Here is an 18,960-nt window from a genome sequence, read left to right as displayed (position 1 = left end):
ATGGATCTATTCTTTTTCAAATTCTTTTCTCATTTAGGTTGTTACAGAGTATTGAGCAGTGTTCCCTTGCTGTACAGTAGGTCCTCGGTGGTTATCTATTTTATATATAGCAGTGTATACATGTCAATCCCAAAGTCCCAATCTGTCCCTCCTCCCAAACCTTCCCCCCTTGTAACCATAAATTCATTCTCTTAAGTCTATGAGTCTTTTTTGTGACAGCCATTCTCAATCACAGTTTCATTCTTAGACTTGATTTTTTTCTATGTCATATTTTCATTTGCAATATATATTTTCCCTTACATTTTAGTTAGTAGTTTATAATATATTTTTGTTTCTTCTGTATTAGGACTAGCTCTTTCCAATACTTCAGATCATTATTCCTCAAATGCCATAGTGTCCTAGAATTATATTTTTTTATCGATTACTTGAACCTGGCCAAAACTGGTCTAATGTGTGTGACAGAGTAGAGTTTGGGTAGAATGTGTGGGCAGCTGTCCCTCTATCTAGTTCATCTTCAGGCTGCTTCCAGACTGTTCCTTCAAAAATACAAATTTATTTAAATCATTGCTCAGTTTTAGAAATTAAACTACACTACATTTCCTGCTGTGTCAATTATAATGTATTCTGTCTTTATCTTCAGAGTTTGTACTCTGATGATATCCCGTAGCTGGGCTTCCCGGGTGGTACAGTGGTAAAGAATCTGCCTGCGGTGCGGGAGATGCAGGTTTGGTCCCTGGGTCGGGAAGATCTCCTGGAGAAGGAAATGGCCACCCACTCTAGTATTCTTGCTTGGGAAATCCCATGAACAGAGGAGCCTGGCCGGTTACAGTCCATGAGGTCTCAAAGAGTCGGACATGACTTAGCAACTAAACAATAACAAATTCTTTGACTATATCTATTTCCCATCACTTGCCAGCTTTGTAGTATAAACAGCCTGTGTTTTATGTTAGGCAGGTATAGGTTGTTATACCTTACTGGCTGTTATGAACATGAACATATTACTTTACCTTAGTTTCTTATGTTAAAGAGGGGTAATACAGGGATCTGTCTCCTAGAATTAGCTGTTATAGGGATTAAAAAAGAAAGAGCCTATTAAACATGGCAAGTAAAATACTTGCCATGGGATACATATATCTAGACCTTTGATAGGCATTTCTAGTCATTGTTAGGTATCCAAATTCTTGTTCTCACCATTTACTTATATATCTATCATTTGTTAAAAAGTTTAAATGTTTTGGATACTTAGAATATGAATGTCACAGAAATCAACATTGTATTCCTTTTGTGTAGCAATTCACACACTTGGATAAAAAGGAAAGGCATATAAAAATATTTTAAAATGAAAAGTAAATAAAATACCTCTTCTCTTATCTCTCTTTTCTTGTGTGAATCCTTTCTGTAGTTTAGTACTGAACTGCTGTATGCTTCCCCAGTATGCTCAGAATATCATGAATGTGTATGTAACATACTGTAGCATGTATATATATATTTTAACTTGCCTGTCTCATCTGTTAGACTGAACTCTGTGAGTTTGAAGAGTACTTCACAGGTTGGCAATTTTGTTTTGTTTTTTTCTTGTAAAGGAGCAGATAGCAAGTATTTTAGGCTTTGAGGCCATATGAACTTTGTTGCAACTACTTAACTGTGGTTTAGGAGCCTTAAAAATAGCCAGAGATAAATTGTAAATATTAGATATAACCGCATGCCAATAAAAGCTGGCAGGAGGCCAGATTCAGTGCACAGGTCTTCGTTTGCTGACCCCTATAATGCGGCATACCTTTTGGCTGGCAAATGTAAGGCACTCAGTAAATGATAATAATTATTTATGTATTAAATGATTTCTGTATTCTGTATACTATTGTAAACAACTTTATATATATTAGTTTACTTAATCCTTAAAACGATTCTTTGAGGTAGATATTATTGTCATCATTTTTAAAATGAAGAAACTGAAGCACAAAGAAGTTAAATCATATAAGCATTTTTGCTTAAAATCATATAACTAGTTAGTGAAAGATTTGGGATTTGAACCCAGCATCTGACTCAAGAGCCTAGCTTTGAATCATACCAGTTCTGATATGTAGAATTCCAGGAGTGTAATATTGATTCAGTATTAGGAAATATATTAATGTAATTCACTATATTAATAGGTTAATGGGGGAAAGTATGTTTCTCTCTTTGATGTTAAAAAAAAGAAATCATTTTCTAAAATTCATTTATCCCTGACAACTTTTTATCAACCAAAAATAATCTTGTAAAGAGAGTACCAGAAACCTGTATTAAATGTCATAGTGAACTGTTAGAGTACTTTCATTAAAAGAAAGGAACATTGGTCAAAGTAGCTAGTACATTAAGAAACAAGAAAAATAACCTCTAAATAACGGGGAAGAGGAGTGAGGTGGAATATATTATGGTTACTGTTTGCAATTGATATGATTATCTACTTAGAAAATATGAGAGGCAACAGAAAATTATTTGAATCAAAAAGAGATTTCAGTAAATCAAGTTGCTATCGGATAAACTTAGATTCATTAGCTTTCTTATAAACCAGCAATAACCAACTGTGAAAAACAGTAAGAAAAGTAGAAGCCTAAATTATAAAATACTTAAGAAATTTTTAGAAATATGTTGTACCGTCTGAAGAAAAAAAGTACAAGAAGATCTTAAATTGATAGAATAGTATATTTCTGAATGTGAGAACTTAATTACCAAATTATTCAGTAAAGACAGTGTAATCCTAATTAGAAATCCAACAGAATTTTTAAAATGGGATTTGACCAACTGATGTTTCAAGTTTTGAGAAAGAAAGTGCACCAGAATGGACAGTTAAGTTTCAACATGAAGCATAACAAAAGGGAATTTACCTTTTGTTTTCAAAGATAAAAAACAGGCATTGAAACATGTATAATATCATATATGAAACGAATCGCCAGTCCAGGTTCGATGCATGATACAGGATGCTTGGGGCTGGTGCACTGGGATGACCCAGAGGGATGGTATGGGGAGGGAGGTGGAAGGGGGGTTCAGGATGGGGAACACGTGTATACCCATGGCGGATTCATGTTGACGTATGGCAAAACCAATACAATAGTGTAAAGTAATTAACCTCCAATTAAAATAAATAAATTTATATTAAAAAATTAAAAAAAGATAAAAAACATACTGTAAAATTATAATTATTAAGAGTTTGGAGTAGGAATGAGCATGTTGATCAAAGGAACAGAATAAGGAATTCAGGAGGAGCTCCATGGTTACAGAAGAATTTATTATATGATAAACAAGTGAGTAATGGAAGAGCTAGTCTATAAATGATGTTAGACAATTGGCTATCCTGTTGAGGTAAAGATAATTAAGTACTCACTTTGTGGCACTCTCAAAACTAAGTTCCAGTTGGACTAAATACATTCAGTAAGTAAAAAATAAAATGGCAAAAATTTTGGAAGACATGAATTTAAAAAAAATTTCAGGGCAGTGAAAGCCATTTCAAATGAGATGTCAAACTTAAATGGCATTAAAAAAGACAAGCAGTGATGGCCTGGGCTAAAATATTTGACATGTAATAGACAAAGTTAATAGTCAAGGTATACAAGGTGTGCCTACAAATCAACCTGGTAGAAAATGAGAAAGGATGTAAGTAGGAAATTCATAAGAGTAGAAATGTAGCCTATACAGTTTTGAAGAGATACTCAAACAGCAATAATAAGAGAAATGTAAAACATCGATGAGATAAGATATTTTTAAATCTTTGCTAATTGGCAAAAATTGGAAAACCTTAGCTAAGTATCAAATTGGAAAGTAGCCACTCAAACTGTTGAACAGAGTATGAACAGTTTTATCTTTTTAGGGTAGAAGTTTAGTTGTATCTATCAATTTTGAAAGTGTATACTTCTAAACCAAAAGTTTCATTTCTGTGTATCTATAATACAGAAATAATATCATAGGTTCATAGAGAATATTACATGATTTTTCCTTGAAGAAAGGGAAATACATGAAGAAAGATGAAAGCATGTCGTGCTCATCACTGGAATAAATTACAGTGTACCCCCTGGTAGAATATTAGATAGTCATGAAAAAGGATGGAGTAGATACAGATACACTTCTTTAGAAAACTTAAGACATTTTACGTGAAAAAGCAAGACACTTACCAGTCTGTACAGTTATATTTAAACCACTCCCCTAAACCTCATCCAGGCTTCCCAGGTGGTTCAGCAGTAAAGAATCTGCTTGCCAAGCAGGAGACACTGGTGCACAGGCTTCAGTGGTTGCGTTCCCAGGCTCTAAACCACAGCCCTGATAGTTATGAAACATGAGCTTAGCTGCTCCGTGGCATGTGGTATCTTTCCAGACCAGGGATCGAACTTGTGTCTCCTGCATTCACTGAGCACCAGGGAAGCCCTGGCTGTGTCAGGTCTTAGTTGCATCTTGCAGGATCTTTACTTGTGGTGCACAGACTCTCTAGTTGCCATGTGTAGGCTCAGTTGCCCTGCGATATGTGGGATCTTAGTTCCCTGACCAGGGATTGAATCTGCATCCTCTGCGTTGCAAGGTGGATTCTCAACCACTGGACCACCAGGGAAGTCCCAAATTACATATATTTTTAAGAGTCATTTTTCTGGAGTACCATTAACATCAAACAGGGTAATTTAATTAATTAGTCTTAGGAAAAATATAATCTAACATCATGTACTTATTGTTAGATCTGTGAAATGTTTGTTTTGGGGTTCTGATAAGAAATAATAAGATTTTACATAGTGATTTCTGTGACTTTCATCTTGGTAAGTTTCACTGCAGGGGAATTTTAAAATGCTCCCCCTCCTCTTTTTTAATCTAATGTACTATGAGGTAGCACAGAATCGGACACAACTGAAGCAACTTAGCAGCAGCAGCAGCAGCAGCAGTCAAGTTTAGAAAGTAAAAAGTCCAGACATTGGAAAAAAAATAGGATCTAAATTGGAAAAGTAACATTTTAGGATATCAGTTCAGATGAATTAGTAATTTGGATAAAAGTCCAAGTTCAAGCAGAATTTCTTGAAATTTCCCTGAAAGGGTATTTAGATAGTTTATTACAGCTGGATGTGACTCTGTAGTTGCCTTGAGAAGTTGTGGCTTCTTGAGACTGTTCATTTTTAAATCAGAATTTTGATAAAAGTGATATAACCATAGCCACATTACAAAACAGTTATACTGTAATTCCACTATCTTAATATAGTTGCTACTGTAATTTTAATACTTTTACCTAATGTTTTTTCATATGTATATTTTCAAGTAATCCTAAAATGTAGATTTAAATGTACTAAATCTACCTTGGAGTGTATAAAAGTCTTGTGATTTCATGTGTGGCCTTGGAATCCTATAATTTTTAGTTTCATTGATTTAGACAAGGCAAAAGACCAAAAAAACATATTGGATTTCTCAATATATTAATAAATGTACATAATTTTCCTATGTGTCTGTCAGTTACACTCTGGCTGTAATCCAAGTAGGATCTTTCTTTGTATTTTCCCACATACTTTTTGAACAAGTAGAGCTGAAGTTTCAAACCCCCAGCCAAGCTTATTTCCATGAGTTATCTACCTTGGCTTCTAGGTCTCGACTGTTATCATTATGACAGCAGCATCATTAAAATAGAACAAATTCATGTCGAATGGATGGCTGTTAATAAGGTTAGGAAATAAAGTGTATGCACAAGGAAACTAGTACAGCTTCAGAATTATGACAGGGACTGAGTGAGAAAACAGCACTGTTTCTAAACCTAGTAGTGTTGTCACTGAATATCTTCTCCCCCCACCCACCCACACAAACTCATATCTTGAAGCCCTAAACCTCAGTGTGATTGTTTTTGGAGGTGGAGTCTTTGGGAGATTATTAAGCTTAGATGGGGTCGTGAAGCTGGAGCTCTCATGATGGATTCACTAATTCTTATAAGACACAGAAGAGGGCAGAGCTTTCTCTTTCTTGGCCATGTGAAGATACAGCAAGAGAGTAGCCATTCGCAGGCCAGGAAGAGGGCCCTCACCAAGAATCTGTGCTGGCACCTAATCTTGGACTCTCAGCCTCCAAGAACTGTGAGAAATAAATGTGTGGTGTTTAAGCCACCCAGTCTATGGTATTTTGTTCCAGTAGCACAAGCTAAGACAGTAATTGGTATGATAAGTAGAGTGCAATGGTAACATATTTATCTAAAAATGTACAAGTGGCTTTGGAACTGGGTAATGGGTAGAGTTTGGCCACCTCATACGAAGAGTTGACTCATTGGAAAAGACTGATGCTGGGAGGGATTGGGGGCAGGTGGAGAAGGGGACAACAGAGGATGAGATGGCTGGATGGCATCACCGACTCAATGGATGTGAATTTGAGTGAACTCCAGGAGTTGGTGATGGACAAGGAGGCCTGGTGTGCTGCAATTCATGGGGTCGCAAAGAGTCGGACACGACTGAACAACTGAACTGAATGGGTAGAGGCTGGACAAACTTTTGACGTATGTGCCAGAAAAAGTTGTGCTGCAGTCCATGGGGTTGCAAAAAGTTGAACGCAACTGAATGGAACTAAGGTCCCTAGCATGAAAAGACTGAGCTGGGGAGAAGGAAGGGCAGTTTGACCCATGTTAATTTCACCTACTTGGAGAAGGGGCGGGAGCAGTGGAGAGCAGTAAAAGTCACTGTTTCTTTAACATTTTGGTCTTTGAATTACTCCCACTTCTCATTTCCCCCAGTAGGAGAACACTAAGCCCAATCAGGTATACCTTGCAAAGAGGACAAATAACCCTTGGACCCACAGTAACTTTGACCCCTCCAAGAAAGAAATGATGAGAATCAACATTCACTGAGATCCTACTATGGGCTAGATGTGGTCCTAAGTGCTTCGTATGTGATGGTAAGTGATACAGGCAGCATTCCTGTGAAATAAGCAGTGTTCTCATTTCAATATGAGGACACTCCAGCTCAGAGAAAAAAGTAACCTGCTCTAAGTCACAAAGAACTCACTTGTCAATCACTTGTTGCAGCATCCAGCACCGGCGAGAATAGAGCACTAAGTGGTCTCACCCAGCTTAGTTCTCCCCATGAAGTGTTTTGGAAATCTGTAGAATTTATCTTCCGGTTTAACCATGTACGTGTTGACATACATATCAGGTTATATTCTTTAGATTTCTCTTTCATGTGACAGGTGGTATTTCACATTTATTTTTTATCTGTATAGTTAGATTGCATTACCTGTGAATTTCATTTCAGAATAGGAAAGGGATATCTCAAAACATGTGATTATATGAAGGTAGCCTCTGAGTCTGAGGACCCCGAGAGCTACTGCACTAACTAGTTACTCCCAGGTTCGTGGAGCGTTGCCTAAGTTTTGCAGGCAAATTCTTTACCGATTGAGCCACCAGGGAAGCCCAGAATTGTCATTAAGGGACTGCTAAAGGCAAATAGTGAGAGCTTAGAAAGAAGAGAGGAGAGCTGGAGGAGAAAAGCTCCATTATTTTAGAGAATTCATAAATGATCATGAACAGAATGTTGGTAGAAATATAGACTGTAATGGCCATTCTCATGAGGTCTCAGATGAGAATGAGGAACTTGTTATTGGACAATGGAGAAATGGTGATCCCTGTTATAAAGGAGTGGAGAACTAGGCGGTGTTGTGTTCATGTTCTAACATTTTGTGGAAAGTGAAACTTGTGAGTGATAAAACTAGATATTTAACTGAGGAGGTTTCTAACCAAAGTGTTGAAGGAGTGGCTTGATTCCTTCAGACTGTATAGCAAAATGTGAAAAGAGAGAAATGAATTGAAGAAGGGTTTGTGAAGCAGAAAAGAACCAGAAGTTAAAAAGTATTTGGAACATTCTCAGCCTATCCAGGTTGCAAAAATGAGAAAGCACCTTCAGAAGAAAACACCAAGAGTGTGGCTCACCAACCATTTAATAAGGATATTAGTGTGGACCTGAGCCAAGGACTTAATCAGCATCTCAACAGAAGCTAGGAAGAGATGGAATTATACCATTAAAAACACTGCCAGGTGGGGCTAATGGGCCAGGTGTGAGACTCAAGGAAGCAAGGAGAATGCAATGAAGGAAGACTTTAAACATGTGTTACTCTTCAAGAATAGAGAAGTATCCCAAAGGATCAGGGTCATCAGGGCAGAGTGCACAGGCCTGAAGGGCAGGGTACCTCCACTTTGATTTCACAGAATGGAACTTCTGCCTTGCAGAGCCACATGGGCAAGACTCTGCCAAGCGAAAGGAATGTCTTTGGAAGTGATAGCACACCCCTTAGGGTCCAGAGGGCAGAGCCTGAAACCAAAGATATTATTCTCTGGTCTGAAAAATCTAATGGTATTTGCCTTGCTAGATTTTGAACTTCCTCAGGACCTGTCACCCTTTCCTTCTGATTTCTTCCTTTTGTAATGAGACTGTCTATGTTAGGCCTATTTTACTGTTGCAGTTTGGAAGCATGAAACTTAACAGGTTTCACAGGTTCACAGTGGGAGAGGAATTTTGTCTCAGGATGAATTGTACCTCAGGTCTCACCCAAATCTGATTTAGGTGCAATTTTAGACTCTGTGTTGAAATGAGTTAAGCCTTTTGTGGCTATTGGGATGGAATGAATGTGTTGTTTGTGTGTGTGTGTGTGTGTGTATTTAAATTTACATGAAAAGAGCCGGGGGGATGGGGGGCCCAGGGGCAGAATTTAGTATGGACTAAATGTTTGTGTCCTTCCAAAATTCATATGTCATAACCCTGTACCATTATGTGTTGATATTAAGGAGTAGGGCCTTTGTGAGGTAGGTGATTCATGAGGGTGGAGCCCCTATGATGGGATTAGTGCCCTTTAAATCCAGGAAGAGGAAGAGAGACCAGAGCTTTCTCTCTCTTGGCTTTCTCTCTCTCGGCCATGTGAGGGTACAGAAAGAAGATAGTCCTTTTGCAAGCTGGGGGAAGGGCCCTCACCAAAAACCTGACCATGCTGGCATCCAGATCTTAGACTTCCTACCCTCTAGAACTATGAGAAATAAATGTCTGTTGTTTAAGCCTCCCAATCTGTGGTATTTTGTAGCAACTGGAGCTAAGTTTGCAAGTGTTTTTTTTCCATTTCCATAGGTTGCCTTTTCACTCTATTCAGTGTGTCCTCTGATGCACAAAAAGTATTTGAGGTTGATGTCCTATTTGTCTATTTTTGTTTTTGTAGCCTTTACTCTTGGTGTTATATCTAAGAAACAATTGCCAAGTCCAGTGTCTTGAAGCTTTCCCCCTGTTATCTTCTTGGAGAGTTATGGGTTTCACATTTGGGTCTTTAATTCATTTTGAGTTAATTTTTGAATGTGGTGTACAAGACAAGGGTTTAACTTGGTGTTTTTTTGGCATGTGAATATGCAGTTTTCCCATCACTGTTGAAGAGACTGCCCTTCCTTGTTGACTGGTCTTGGCATCGTTGTCAAAGATCATTTGACCATATACGTGACAGTTTGTTCCTGGGCTCTCTGTTTTATTCCATTGGTGTATTTGTCTTTATGCCATTATCACACTGTTTGATTACTATGGCTTTGTAGTATGTTTTTTGAAATCAGAAAGTTTGAGTCGTCCAACTTTGTACTTTTCGAAATTATTTTTCTGTTTTGGATTCCTTGAGATTCCATAGGAATTTTAGAATGAATTTTTCTGGGAAAAAAAAAAGCCATTGAGATTTTGATAGAGATTACATTTGCTCTGTGATCTTCCCTGGTGGCTCAGAGGTTAAAGCGTCTGCCTCCAATGCAGGAGACCGAGGTTCAATTCCTGGGTGGGGAAGATCCCCTGAAGAAGGAAATGGTAACCCATTCCAGTATTCTTGCTGGAGAATCCCAAGGATGGAGTAGCCTGGTAGGCTACAGTCCACGGGTCGCAAAGAGTCAGACACGACTGAGCCACTTCACTTTCACTTTCACTTTTCACTTTCACATTTGGTCTGTAGATTGCTTTGGGTATTACGGACATCTTAACAATATTAAGCCTTCTAACTCTGAACACCATCTTTCCATTTATTTGTGTCTTCTTTAATTTCTTTTAGCAATATTTCATGGTTTCAGAATACAAATCTTTGTTCTCCTTGGTTAGATTTATTCCTAATTAGTCTTTTTAAAAGTACCTGAAACATATCAGATTGTTTCAGTTAGTGTATAGAAATGCAGCTGATCTTTGTGCATTAATTTTTGCATTGTGTATTTTTACCAAATTTATTTGTTCTAAGTTTTAAAAAAAAATCTTTAGGGTTTTCTACATGTAAGATCCTGTCATCTGTGAACAAAGATAGTTTTACTTATTTATCCCCAATTTGTATGTCTCTTATTTCTTTTTCATGCCCAGTTGCTTTGCCTATGACTTCTAGTACTGTGTCCAATACTATGAATAGGTGTGGTGAGAGTGGGCATTCTAACCTTTTTCCTGACTAGAAGAAAGCTTTCAGCCTTTCACCACAGAGTGTAATGTTAGCTCTGAGGTTTTCACACATGGCCTTTAATACGTTGAAGTAGTTTCTTTCTGTTCCTAGTTTGTTGAGTATTTTTATCATGAAAGTGTGTTGAATCTTATCAAGTGTTTTTTTTCTGCGTCAATGGAGGTGATCATGTGTTCATTTTAACTTTAAAAAATAATTGTATTGAAGTATATGCAGAGAAGTACATACATAGCATACAGCTAAATTTATAATACACTGAACGTGAAGTCGCTCAGTCACGTCCGACTCTTTGTGACCCCATTGACTGTAACCCGCCAGGCTCCTCTGTTCATGAGTATTCTCCAGGTAAGAATATCTTCTCCACCCAGAGATTGAACCCAGGTCTCCCACATTGCAGGCAGATTCTTTAACCTCTGAGCCACCAGGGAAGCTTATAACACACTAGTAATTACCATGTAACAGCCTCCCAGGTCAAGATGTAGAACAGTAGCAGCACCCCCAAAACTGCCTTCCTGCCCCTCCCGGTCCCCATCCTTTCTTCCTTTCCAAAGGCAATCACTACCTGATTTTTAATACCAGACAAATTTAATTGGTTTTTAAACTTTCTATAAATTGTTCAGTATGTACTCTTCTGTGTCTATTTTTCATTCACATTGTATTTGTAAAATTCATTTTTGTTGTTCTCTGTATCACTAGTCCATTAAATTTTTATTGCTGTATAGTAGTGAGTTGGATGAATCAGATACAGTGTTCCATTTACTGTTGAGGGACATTTAGATTATTTACAGTTTGGGGCTATTAAAGATGAATGCTGCTGTATATACCTTCATGTACTTATCTTTTGATACACATGCTCATGCATTTCTTTTTGGTGTATACTAGGAGTCTAATTGGAAAAGGCAATGGCACCCCACTCCAGTACTCTTGCCTGGAAAATCCCATGGACGGAGGAGCCTGGTAGGCTGCAGTCCATGAGGTCGCTAAGAGTCAGACACGACTGAGCGACTTCACTTTCACTTTTCCCTTTCATGCACTGGAGAAGGAAATGGCAACCCACTCCAGTGTTCTTGCCTGGAGAATCCTAGGGACGGGGGAGCCTGGTGGGCTGCCGTCTATGGGGTTGCACAGAGTCGGACACGACTGAAGTGACTTAGCAGCAGGAGTCTAATAGCTGAATCATAGCCAGGTTATAGAATATTCATATTCATGTTCAATTTTGGTAGATAATATCAAACTGGTTTCCAGAGTGATTTTTATGAGTTTTCATTCACATTCCTTATGATTGTGTCAGTTGCTCTGTAGCTTCACTAATACTTGATATCATCAGTCTTTTCCATTTTTATCATCCTAGTATGTGGTAGGCATTTCATTGTGATTTTAATTAACTTTTTCTCAATAATGAACTTGAGAATCTTCTCATATGTTTATTGGTATCTTGAATTTCCATTTTTGTGAAGAGTGTATTCAGGTCTCATTTCATTTTTCTTTTTTTTTTTTAAACTCAATTTGTTAGGAGGCCTGAATTTGCTAAATATGTGCTCTTTTACAGTTATATATGTTGTAAATATCTTTCATTCTGTGGCTTGCTTTCTCATTCTCTTAAAGATTTTTTTTAATGAATCATAGTACTTAATGAAGTTCAGTATGTCATTCTTTTACTTTATGATTTAAGAAACATAATTTATACCCTGTTTAAAAAACCTTTCTCTGTCTCACAGTTATGAGATTTTCTTTTGTGTTATCTTTAGGAGCTTTTTGTCTTACCTTTTGCATTCAGATATGCAATGTATCTGGCATCAATTTTTTAAACATTGTTTAATTTGACAGTAGTTAGAAAAAAATTTGCAGTAGTACTGCTAGACATTAAATTACTATCACATAGACGGTCAAATATTGACATATAGATAAAGAGAGTGATATGTTGGAGCCATCTTGTACTTATGTACAAAAGTGATTATTAAAAATTCAGGCATTTTCAGGTCAGTTTTTAAACCATGGTGGCTTGGAATGGACCGTGGGGGAATGTGTATTCATTCCATAGAAATTAGCAAGTGTGACAAATCACTTCTCTTTTTTTTCACATATCAAATTTATTTAAAAAAAAAAAAAACAAGTGAAAATAGATGCATAATTTAAAACAAATGGGTATTTGTGGTCACAAAATGAGAACATAGGAACTGAGTAGTAGCAAAATTAAAAGAAATTGATTGAAAGAAGCTGACAGGGCAGGAATGAAAGGAACTTTTAGGTTTCCAAATGCAACATTTTAGTTGCATTACTGAAGTTTCCAGTTTGCAAGCTGAAATAAAACCAACTGCTTTGCATGTAGTGTGAATATGGCCATACAAGAAAGCAATCCAAGAAAACTGCAGGGGGCGAGGGTTTGATACCGGTCATGGAACTGAGATTCCACATGACGTGCAGCACAGCCGTGATGGATAAGTAAAAACAAAATTCCATTTAAGAAAGCTAAACATTTTGACCCTACTGAATTGTAGACTACTACAAGCATCCAACAATGTTTATTTTACTTTTCAGTATAGATTTGATAAAATTTATGATTGACCTCAGTTGTGCTCATTTTGACATGTAATTTGCTGACATTGGTTGATGTTATACATGGTAGATTGATACTACCTCAAATCTTTTACTTTTTATTAAAATATATAACAGGTGATACTGTGTACACAGTTAAAGTGTTCTAAATGTATGAGCTTTCATCACTGAAATGATTTGGCTTATTATAAGGTTCTTAGGAAGAAACAATAAAACCAGAATGACAGAAGACCAAAGCCAGAACTTAACACTTGAAGTTTCTTTTTCTAATCCTGAAGAAATTTTTCTACCGTTTTGCTCTGAGGAATCAATAAAAGATTGTAGTTCTTGTGTAGTTCCTAGAGACTGATAGGGTGATGAGAGTTAATTGTTTCTTCATAAACACCTTCTCGGCTCAAATTAAAAAGAATCAGTGATAGAGTTGCCTCACTCAGTCATGCATTTTAATTCTTATTCCAGGGTTTAGCTAAAGTAGTGGCAGTTAAATTAAATAAATGGTATGTAGAGATGGAAGGAATAGAGAGACAGACAAGACAGACATGGCATTTAAATAGAAGCTCCTGATAACGTATCTTGATTTGCTGTCTACATTGACAGATGTTTGGTAAACAAGAAATGTGTTTCCTTAAATGATCTGTTGACAGAAAAAAGAGTCAGAATATCTCTTTATCTTGAATGCGTTGTATTTTAGTGTATTTTTAAGGATGTACATACAAATGGCTATATATTTTTGTTTTTCAGAGTTGGAGGGTTATCCGGTATATTAATGTCTTACTGATAATGGCAGAACATCCACCACTACTGGATACAACTCAGATTTTAAGTAGTGATATTTCTCTTCTGTCTGCCCCTATTGTAAGTGCAGATGGAACACAACAGGTAAGGAAACTGAAATGTTTATTTCTGATGTCTAGTACACATGTATTTCTTTCAGAAGAATGCAAAATTTAGAACAGAATGAGGCATCACAACAATGGGTTCCTGTTAATATTTTAAAATCCAGTTCACACTGTTGTTCTGGTTTCATAGGAAAATGAAATGAGACTGTTTTTGAAGCTGCTTCTAAAATGTCTCACTAATTAATCGTTCAATTTCTTGTGTTTCTATTTAGTTGCCACTGAACTTGTTTTTAACATTTTACTTTAGGCAAACAGTGTACTAGTCCCTGAACGTTTTTTAACTAAGTTTAACCTTGTGCCTCAATGGTTATTATAGATCATTACTTCAAATCACTATGAAATCATGATTTAATTATATGATTAAATGACTGCCTGCATTATATTAAAATCTTTTCTTCTCACCAGAATCCCCCTCCCCTCTAAAAGCAAATACACAATTCCCGGTGTGTTTTTCTCCCAGGGCTTTATAAATAAAGTTCTGTTATTTCGTTGATGCCTCATTCCCTCAGCAGTCCTAAAGGGATGAGAATGATGGGCTTTCATAAGTACCTGTGATGTGCCAAGCGATGTACTTAATTCTCACGGCTACCTTGTATGGTCTGGATTTTAATGTTGTGAGTAAGGAAACAAAGATTAAGGACATAATAAATAATAATGAGAGAAGAGAAGGAACAATTTGAGTTCTCACTATGGGAAAAAACATGTGCTAAGAACTTTATGATCTTATTTAATTTTTTCAGCAATCCTGTCCCTATTGCAGATGAAACGAAATGAGTTTCAGAAAGGCCCAAGATCACACAAAGCTTTTTTGCTCCATTATTCATATTGCTTCCTTGGGAAACTAAGAGAAATATAATTGTATTTTGTTACTTTATAAACTTAGTATCTACAGTGGGCAATTATTTGCTTACCAGATAACGAACTACTCTGTTCACTTTGCTATTGAAAAATTGAGTGGTGAGCTTTTCTGTTTTGAATAAACGTGGTATGAAAAGTATACACTGGTTTTTATTTTCACATGTGCTCTGATAGCTTTTAGCAGCAACTTCATGTCACTAAAGTTGCTTTTTATGATAAAATTCAAGTCTGTTAAACAGGTTTTTTTCTCCCTTAAAAATAATAGATGTGGCAGATATTCGTTTACTTTAAGGCTCTGGGAGTGCCTTTTATCATTGTTGCCTTAGGCAAATCACTGGCTTCAAGTTGTTTATAGTGTAATACAAGAAAGAATCTCTGAAGCAGTTAATTACAGTACACTGATGTAGCTCCTATAGTGTATAGTCTGTTAAAGGGAAGACAAAAGGCTGAATCAAGACCAGAATGCCCTCTTAAGATTTCTTTCTTTCTTTTCTTTCAAAAGGAGATTCTTTTGGCAGAATTTTTCTTGAGATCTTACGAGCACCATGGCTAGCATATAGTAGTGATTGTGTAGACGGATACAGAGAAAGGAGCTGGGAATAGAAGAGCTTACTAGAGCAAGATTTGAAGGATCGGGTGGAGTCAGTAGTTCTAGAAGACAGGTTTTTATGTAGGCTTTGAAAAGTCAGGTGTCAAGAGGTGGAATAAAGCCTTAAATTCTAACTAGCACTCTTTGCTAGTTAGGGGAGAGATATCAGTGAATGGAATGAGCATAGGATTGGTCGATAGATTTGATTTGGGTGACTTAAGACAAATTACTTCACTTCTCTCTGAGAGAGAGGTAATAATAACTGCTTACAGTAGGTGTACCTTTGAGGGTGAAATGAGCTTCAGTAAATATTTGCTGAATTTGAATTGAAGCACTCGATGAATGCTTAAAAGACTGAAGAAACTCTATAGGTATGTCAGTCAGGACTTAAGTCAACAGATATAGTAAGCTGAGAAATAATTACAACTGATGCTGAGTATAGGTGTAACAAAATAGGCCCATAGCTATGGTAGACTGTAAGGAGCTGAAGCTAGCAATAAGTAGGTAACAGTTGACAACACACCCCTCTGTCTTAACTCAGGAACTTACTGCTGTGCCAAGCATGGCCAAATTAATAGCTTGCCTCTGGTGATATGACACCACCGGGTTGGTGCCCAGAGTAAAGAGGCAAGCTGAAGACAGTTCCTGACAGAAGGAAGTCTCGTGTACATGCATGATGTTAACAGTTTAGGATAACAGATAGGTTGTGCTTTGTCTTTACTGTCTTGGGAATATCATTCTGTTTCCTCTTGGGAATGTGAGATGATTTCTGTTCTACCTCTTGAGATCAAATTAATTTTCTTATGGTTGACCATCCAGATTATCTAAAATACTCATCAATATTTTCTCACTTTTTTATAGCAAATGCATTTTATACAATGTCACATACATAGTGGGTCTTTTGGCTTATGAATTAAATTGGAAGGAATCACTCCTGACATCATTACTGCTAGTGTTGCTTTTAGGGAAGCTGTGATAGACATTTATCTTTAATTTTGACTGGCAGCACCTTTACTGTTTTTTGTGTTTGAAAAATTTTATTCATCTTTTTTGTATTCTTGGAGTGTTTTAGGTTTACAGAAAAATTGAGCTGAGAGGTTTTCTCATTTACATCTTACCCACAGTTTCCCCTGTTATTAACATCTTATAGGTACAGTTGTTGCAATTAATAAACCAATGTGCTTGATTGCTCAGTTGTGTCTGACTCTTTGTGACCCCATGGACTGTAGCTTGCCAGGCTCCTCTGTCCATAGGGATTCTCCAGGCCAGAATACTGGAGTGGTTAGCCTTTCCCTTCTCCAGAGTATCTTCCCAATCCAGGTGTCAAACCCAGGTCTCCCACATTGCAGGCAGATTCTTTTCCATCTGAGCCACCGGGGAAGCCCAATAAATAAACCAATAAAAACCAATATTGATACATTATTGTATCAATAAACCAATGTTGATACATTATTAAGTTCCACAGTTTACATTAGGGTTCATTCTTGCTGCTAAGTCGCTTCAGTTGTGTCCGACTCTGTGCAACCCCATAGACGGCAGCCCACCAGGCTCCCCCGTTCCTGGGATTCTCCAGGCAAGAACACTGGAGTGGGTTGCCATTTCCTTTTCCAATGCATGAAAGGGAAAAGTGAAAGTGAAGTTGCTCAGTCGTGTCCGACTCTTCCCAACCCCATGGACTGCAGCCTACCAGGCTCCTCCATCCATGGGATTTTCCAGGCAGGAGTACTGGAGTGGGGTGCCATTTTTGGCATTGTACAATTCTGTGGGTTTTGAGAAATGTGTAATACTATGTATCATTATTATAGTATTATAAAGAACAGTTTAACTTCCTTAAAACTCCCCAACGCTCCATTATTCCTCCCTCACTCCCCACCCCTTGGAACTTTGGCAAATAGCTGTATTTTTACTGTCGCTATAGTTTTTATCTTTTTCCGGAATATCTTATAGTTTGAATCATGCAGTATGTAGCCTTTCAGACCAACTTCTTTCGCTTAGCAATATGATCTAGAAAATTTCTTTTTGTGGCTGTTTCAGTAGCTCATTTCTCTTTATTATTGTATGAATGATGCTGTTGTATCATTCATTATATGATTGTATTGTATGAATAATACATTATATGAATGATACTTCATTGTATGAATGTACTGCTTTATTCATTTACCTATTAAAGGACAGCTTGGTTGTTAATAGTTTCTGGCAATTATAAGTAAAAGTGCTTTAAACATTTATATGTAGGTTTTTGGTTAGACATAAGTTTTCAACTAGTTGGATAAATATCTAGGAACATCATTGCTCGATCTGTGTTTAGCTTTATAAGAAACTGACAAGCTGTTTTCCAGAGTGGCCGTGTCATTTCACATCTTCAGGCACGTGCTTGATCTGAGATTGTATCTTTTCTTGGTAAAGCCCTTAATGAGTGTTCCTCCTACCCTGTTAGAACCCCCACGTGTGCTTTAGGGAATTTGAGCTTTAAAGTACATGAAATGCTCTTAGTTCTAGTCACTATTGGTACCAACAAAAGGAAAGTTCAGATATTTTGGTTTCTTGTGTGGTTCAGCACTTTCCTATTTTAACTTTACCTTCTCTAATTTCTGTTCATTTACCTTCCAAAAATATTGAATGCATGTAAACTTTTGGTAATCTGATCACACAGACCACAGCCTTGTCTAACTCCATGAAACTTAGCCATGCCGTGTGGGGCCACCTAAGACGGACGAGTCATGGTGGAGAGATCTGACAGAATGTGGTCCACTGGAGAAGGGAATGGCAAACCACTTCAGTATTCTTGCCTTGAGAACCCCATGAATAGTATGAAAAGGCAAAATGATAGGACACTGAAAGAGGAACTCCCCAGGTCGGCAGCTGCCCAATATGCTGCTGGAGATCAGTGGAGAAATAACTCCAGAAAGAATGAGGGATGGAGTTAAAGCAAAAACAACAGCCAGTTGTAGATGGGACTGGTGATAGAAGCAAGGTCTGATGCTGTGAAGAGCAATATTGCATAGGAACATGGAATGTTAGGTCCATGAATCAAGGCAAATTGGAAGTGGTCAAACAGGAGATGGCAGGAGTGAACGTCAATGGCAAAAACAAGACTAGGAGCTGACTGTGGCTCAGATCATGAACTCCTTATGCCAAATTCAGACTTAAATTGAAGAAATTTCCCTAGACCATGCAGGTATGACCTAAATCAAATCCCTTATGACTATACAGTGGAAGTGAGAAATTGATTTAAGGGACTAGATCTGATAGACAGAGTGCCTTATGAACTATGGACGGAGGTTTATGTCATTGTACAGGAGACAGGAATCAAGACCATCCCCAAGAAAAAGAAATGCAAAAAAGCAAAATGGCTGTCTGAGGAGGCCTTACAAATAGCTGTGAAAAGAAGAGAAGCAAAAAGCAAAGGAGAAAGGAAAGATATGAATGCAGAGTTCCAAAGCATAGCAAGGAGAGATAAGAAAGCCTTCCTCAGCGATCAGTGCAATAAAATAGAGGAAAACAATAGAATGGGAAAGACTAGAGATCTCTTCAAGAAAATTAGAGATACCAAGGGAACATTTCATGCAAAGATGGGCTCAATAAAGGACAGAAATGGTATGGACCTAACAGAAGCAGAAGATATTAAGAAGAGGT

The 18,960-nt window shown here is 37.3% G+C and overlaps 1 protein-coding gene and 1 non-coding gene across 7 annotated transcripts in view; both read left to right on the top strand.

The window, feature by feature from the left end:
• The window catches only part of FNDC3A (fibronectin type III domain containing 3A), a 113,623-nt gene that overhangs the window by 8,166 nt on the left and 86,497 nt on the right, over positions 1–18,960 (top strand). For 4 of the 6 annotated variants that reach the window (XM_010835717.1, XM_010835714.1, XM_010835715.1 and 1 more), the window contains one exon: positions 13,720–13,857. In XM_010835717.1, coding sequence (XP_010834019.1) covers positions 13,759–13,857 — 99 coding nt within the window. In that variant the 5' untranslated portion in view covers positions 13,720–13,758. Of the gene's footprint in view, positions 1–6,712; positions 6,874–13,719; positions 13,858–18,960 lie in introns of all 6 variants that reach the window. The other 2 variants (XM_010835711.1, XM_010835713.1) reach the window with 2 other exon arrangements.
• TRNAW-CCA lies at positions 9,705–9,776 on the top strand. Its single transcript has one exon. It is a non-coding gene; the product is annotated as a tRNA-Trp (tRNA).

The sequence above is a fragment of the Bison bison genome, unplaced genomic scaffold, assembly GCF_000754665.1.
Source record: "Bison bison bison isolate TAMUID 2011002044 unplaced genomic scaffold, Bison_UMD1.0 scf7180017864048, whole genome shotgun sequence".
Taxonomy (NCBI): domain Eukaryota; kingdom Metazoa; phylum Chordata; class Mammalia; order Artiodactyla; family Bovidae; genus Bison; species Bison bison.
Note: the sequence above shows the minus strand (reverse complement) of the source record. Positions and strands in the feature narration are given on the sequence as shown.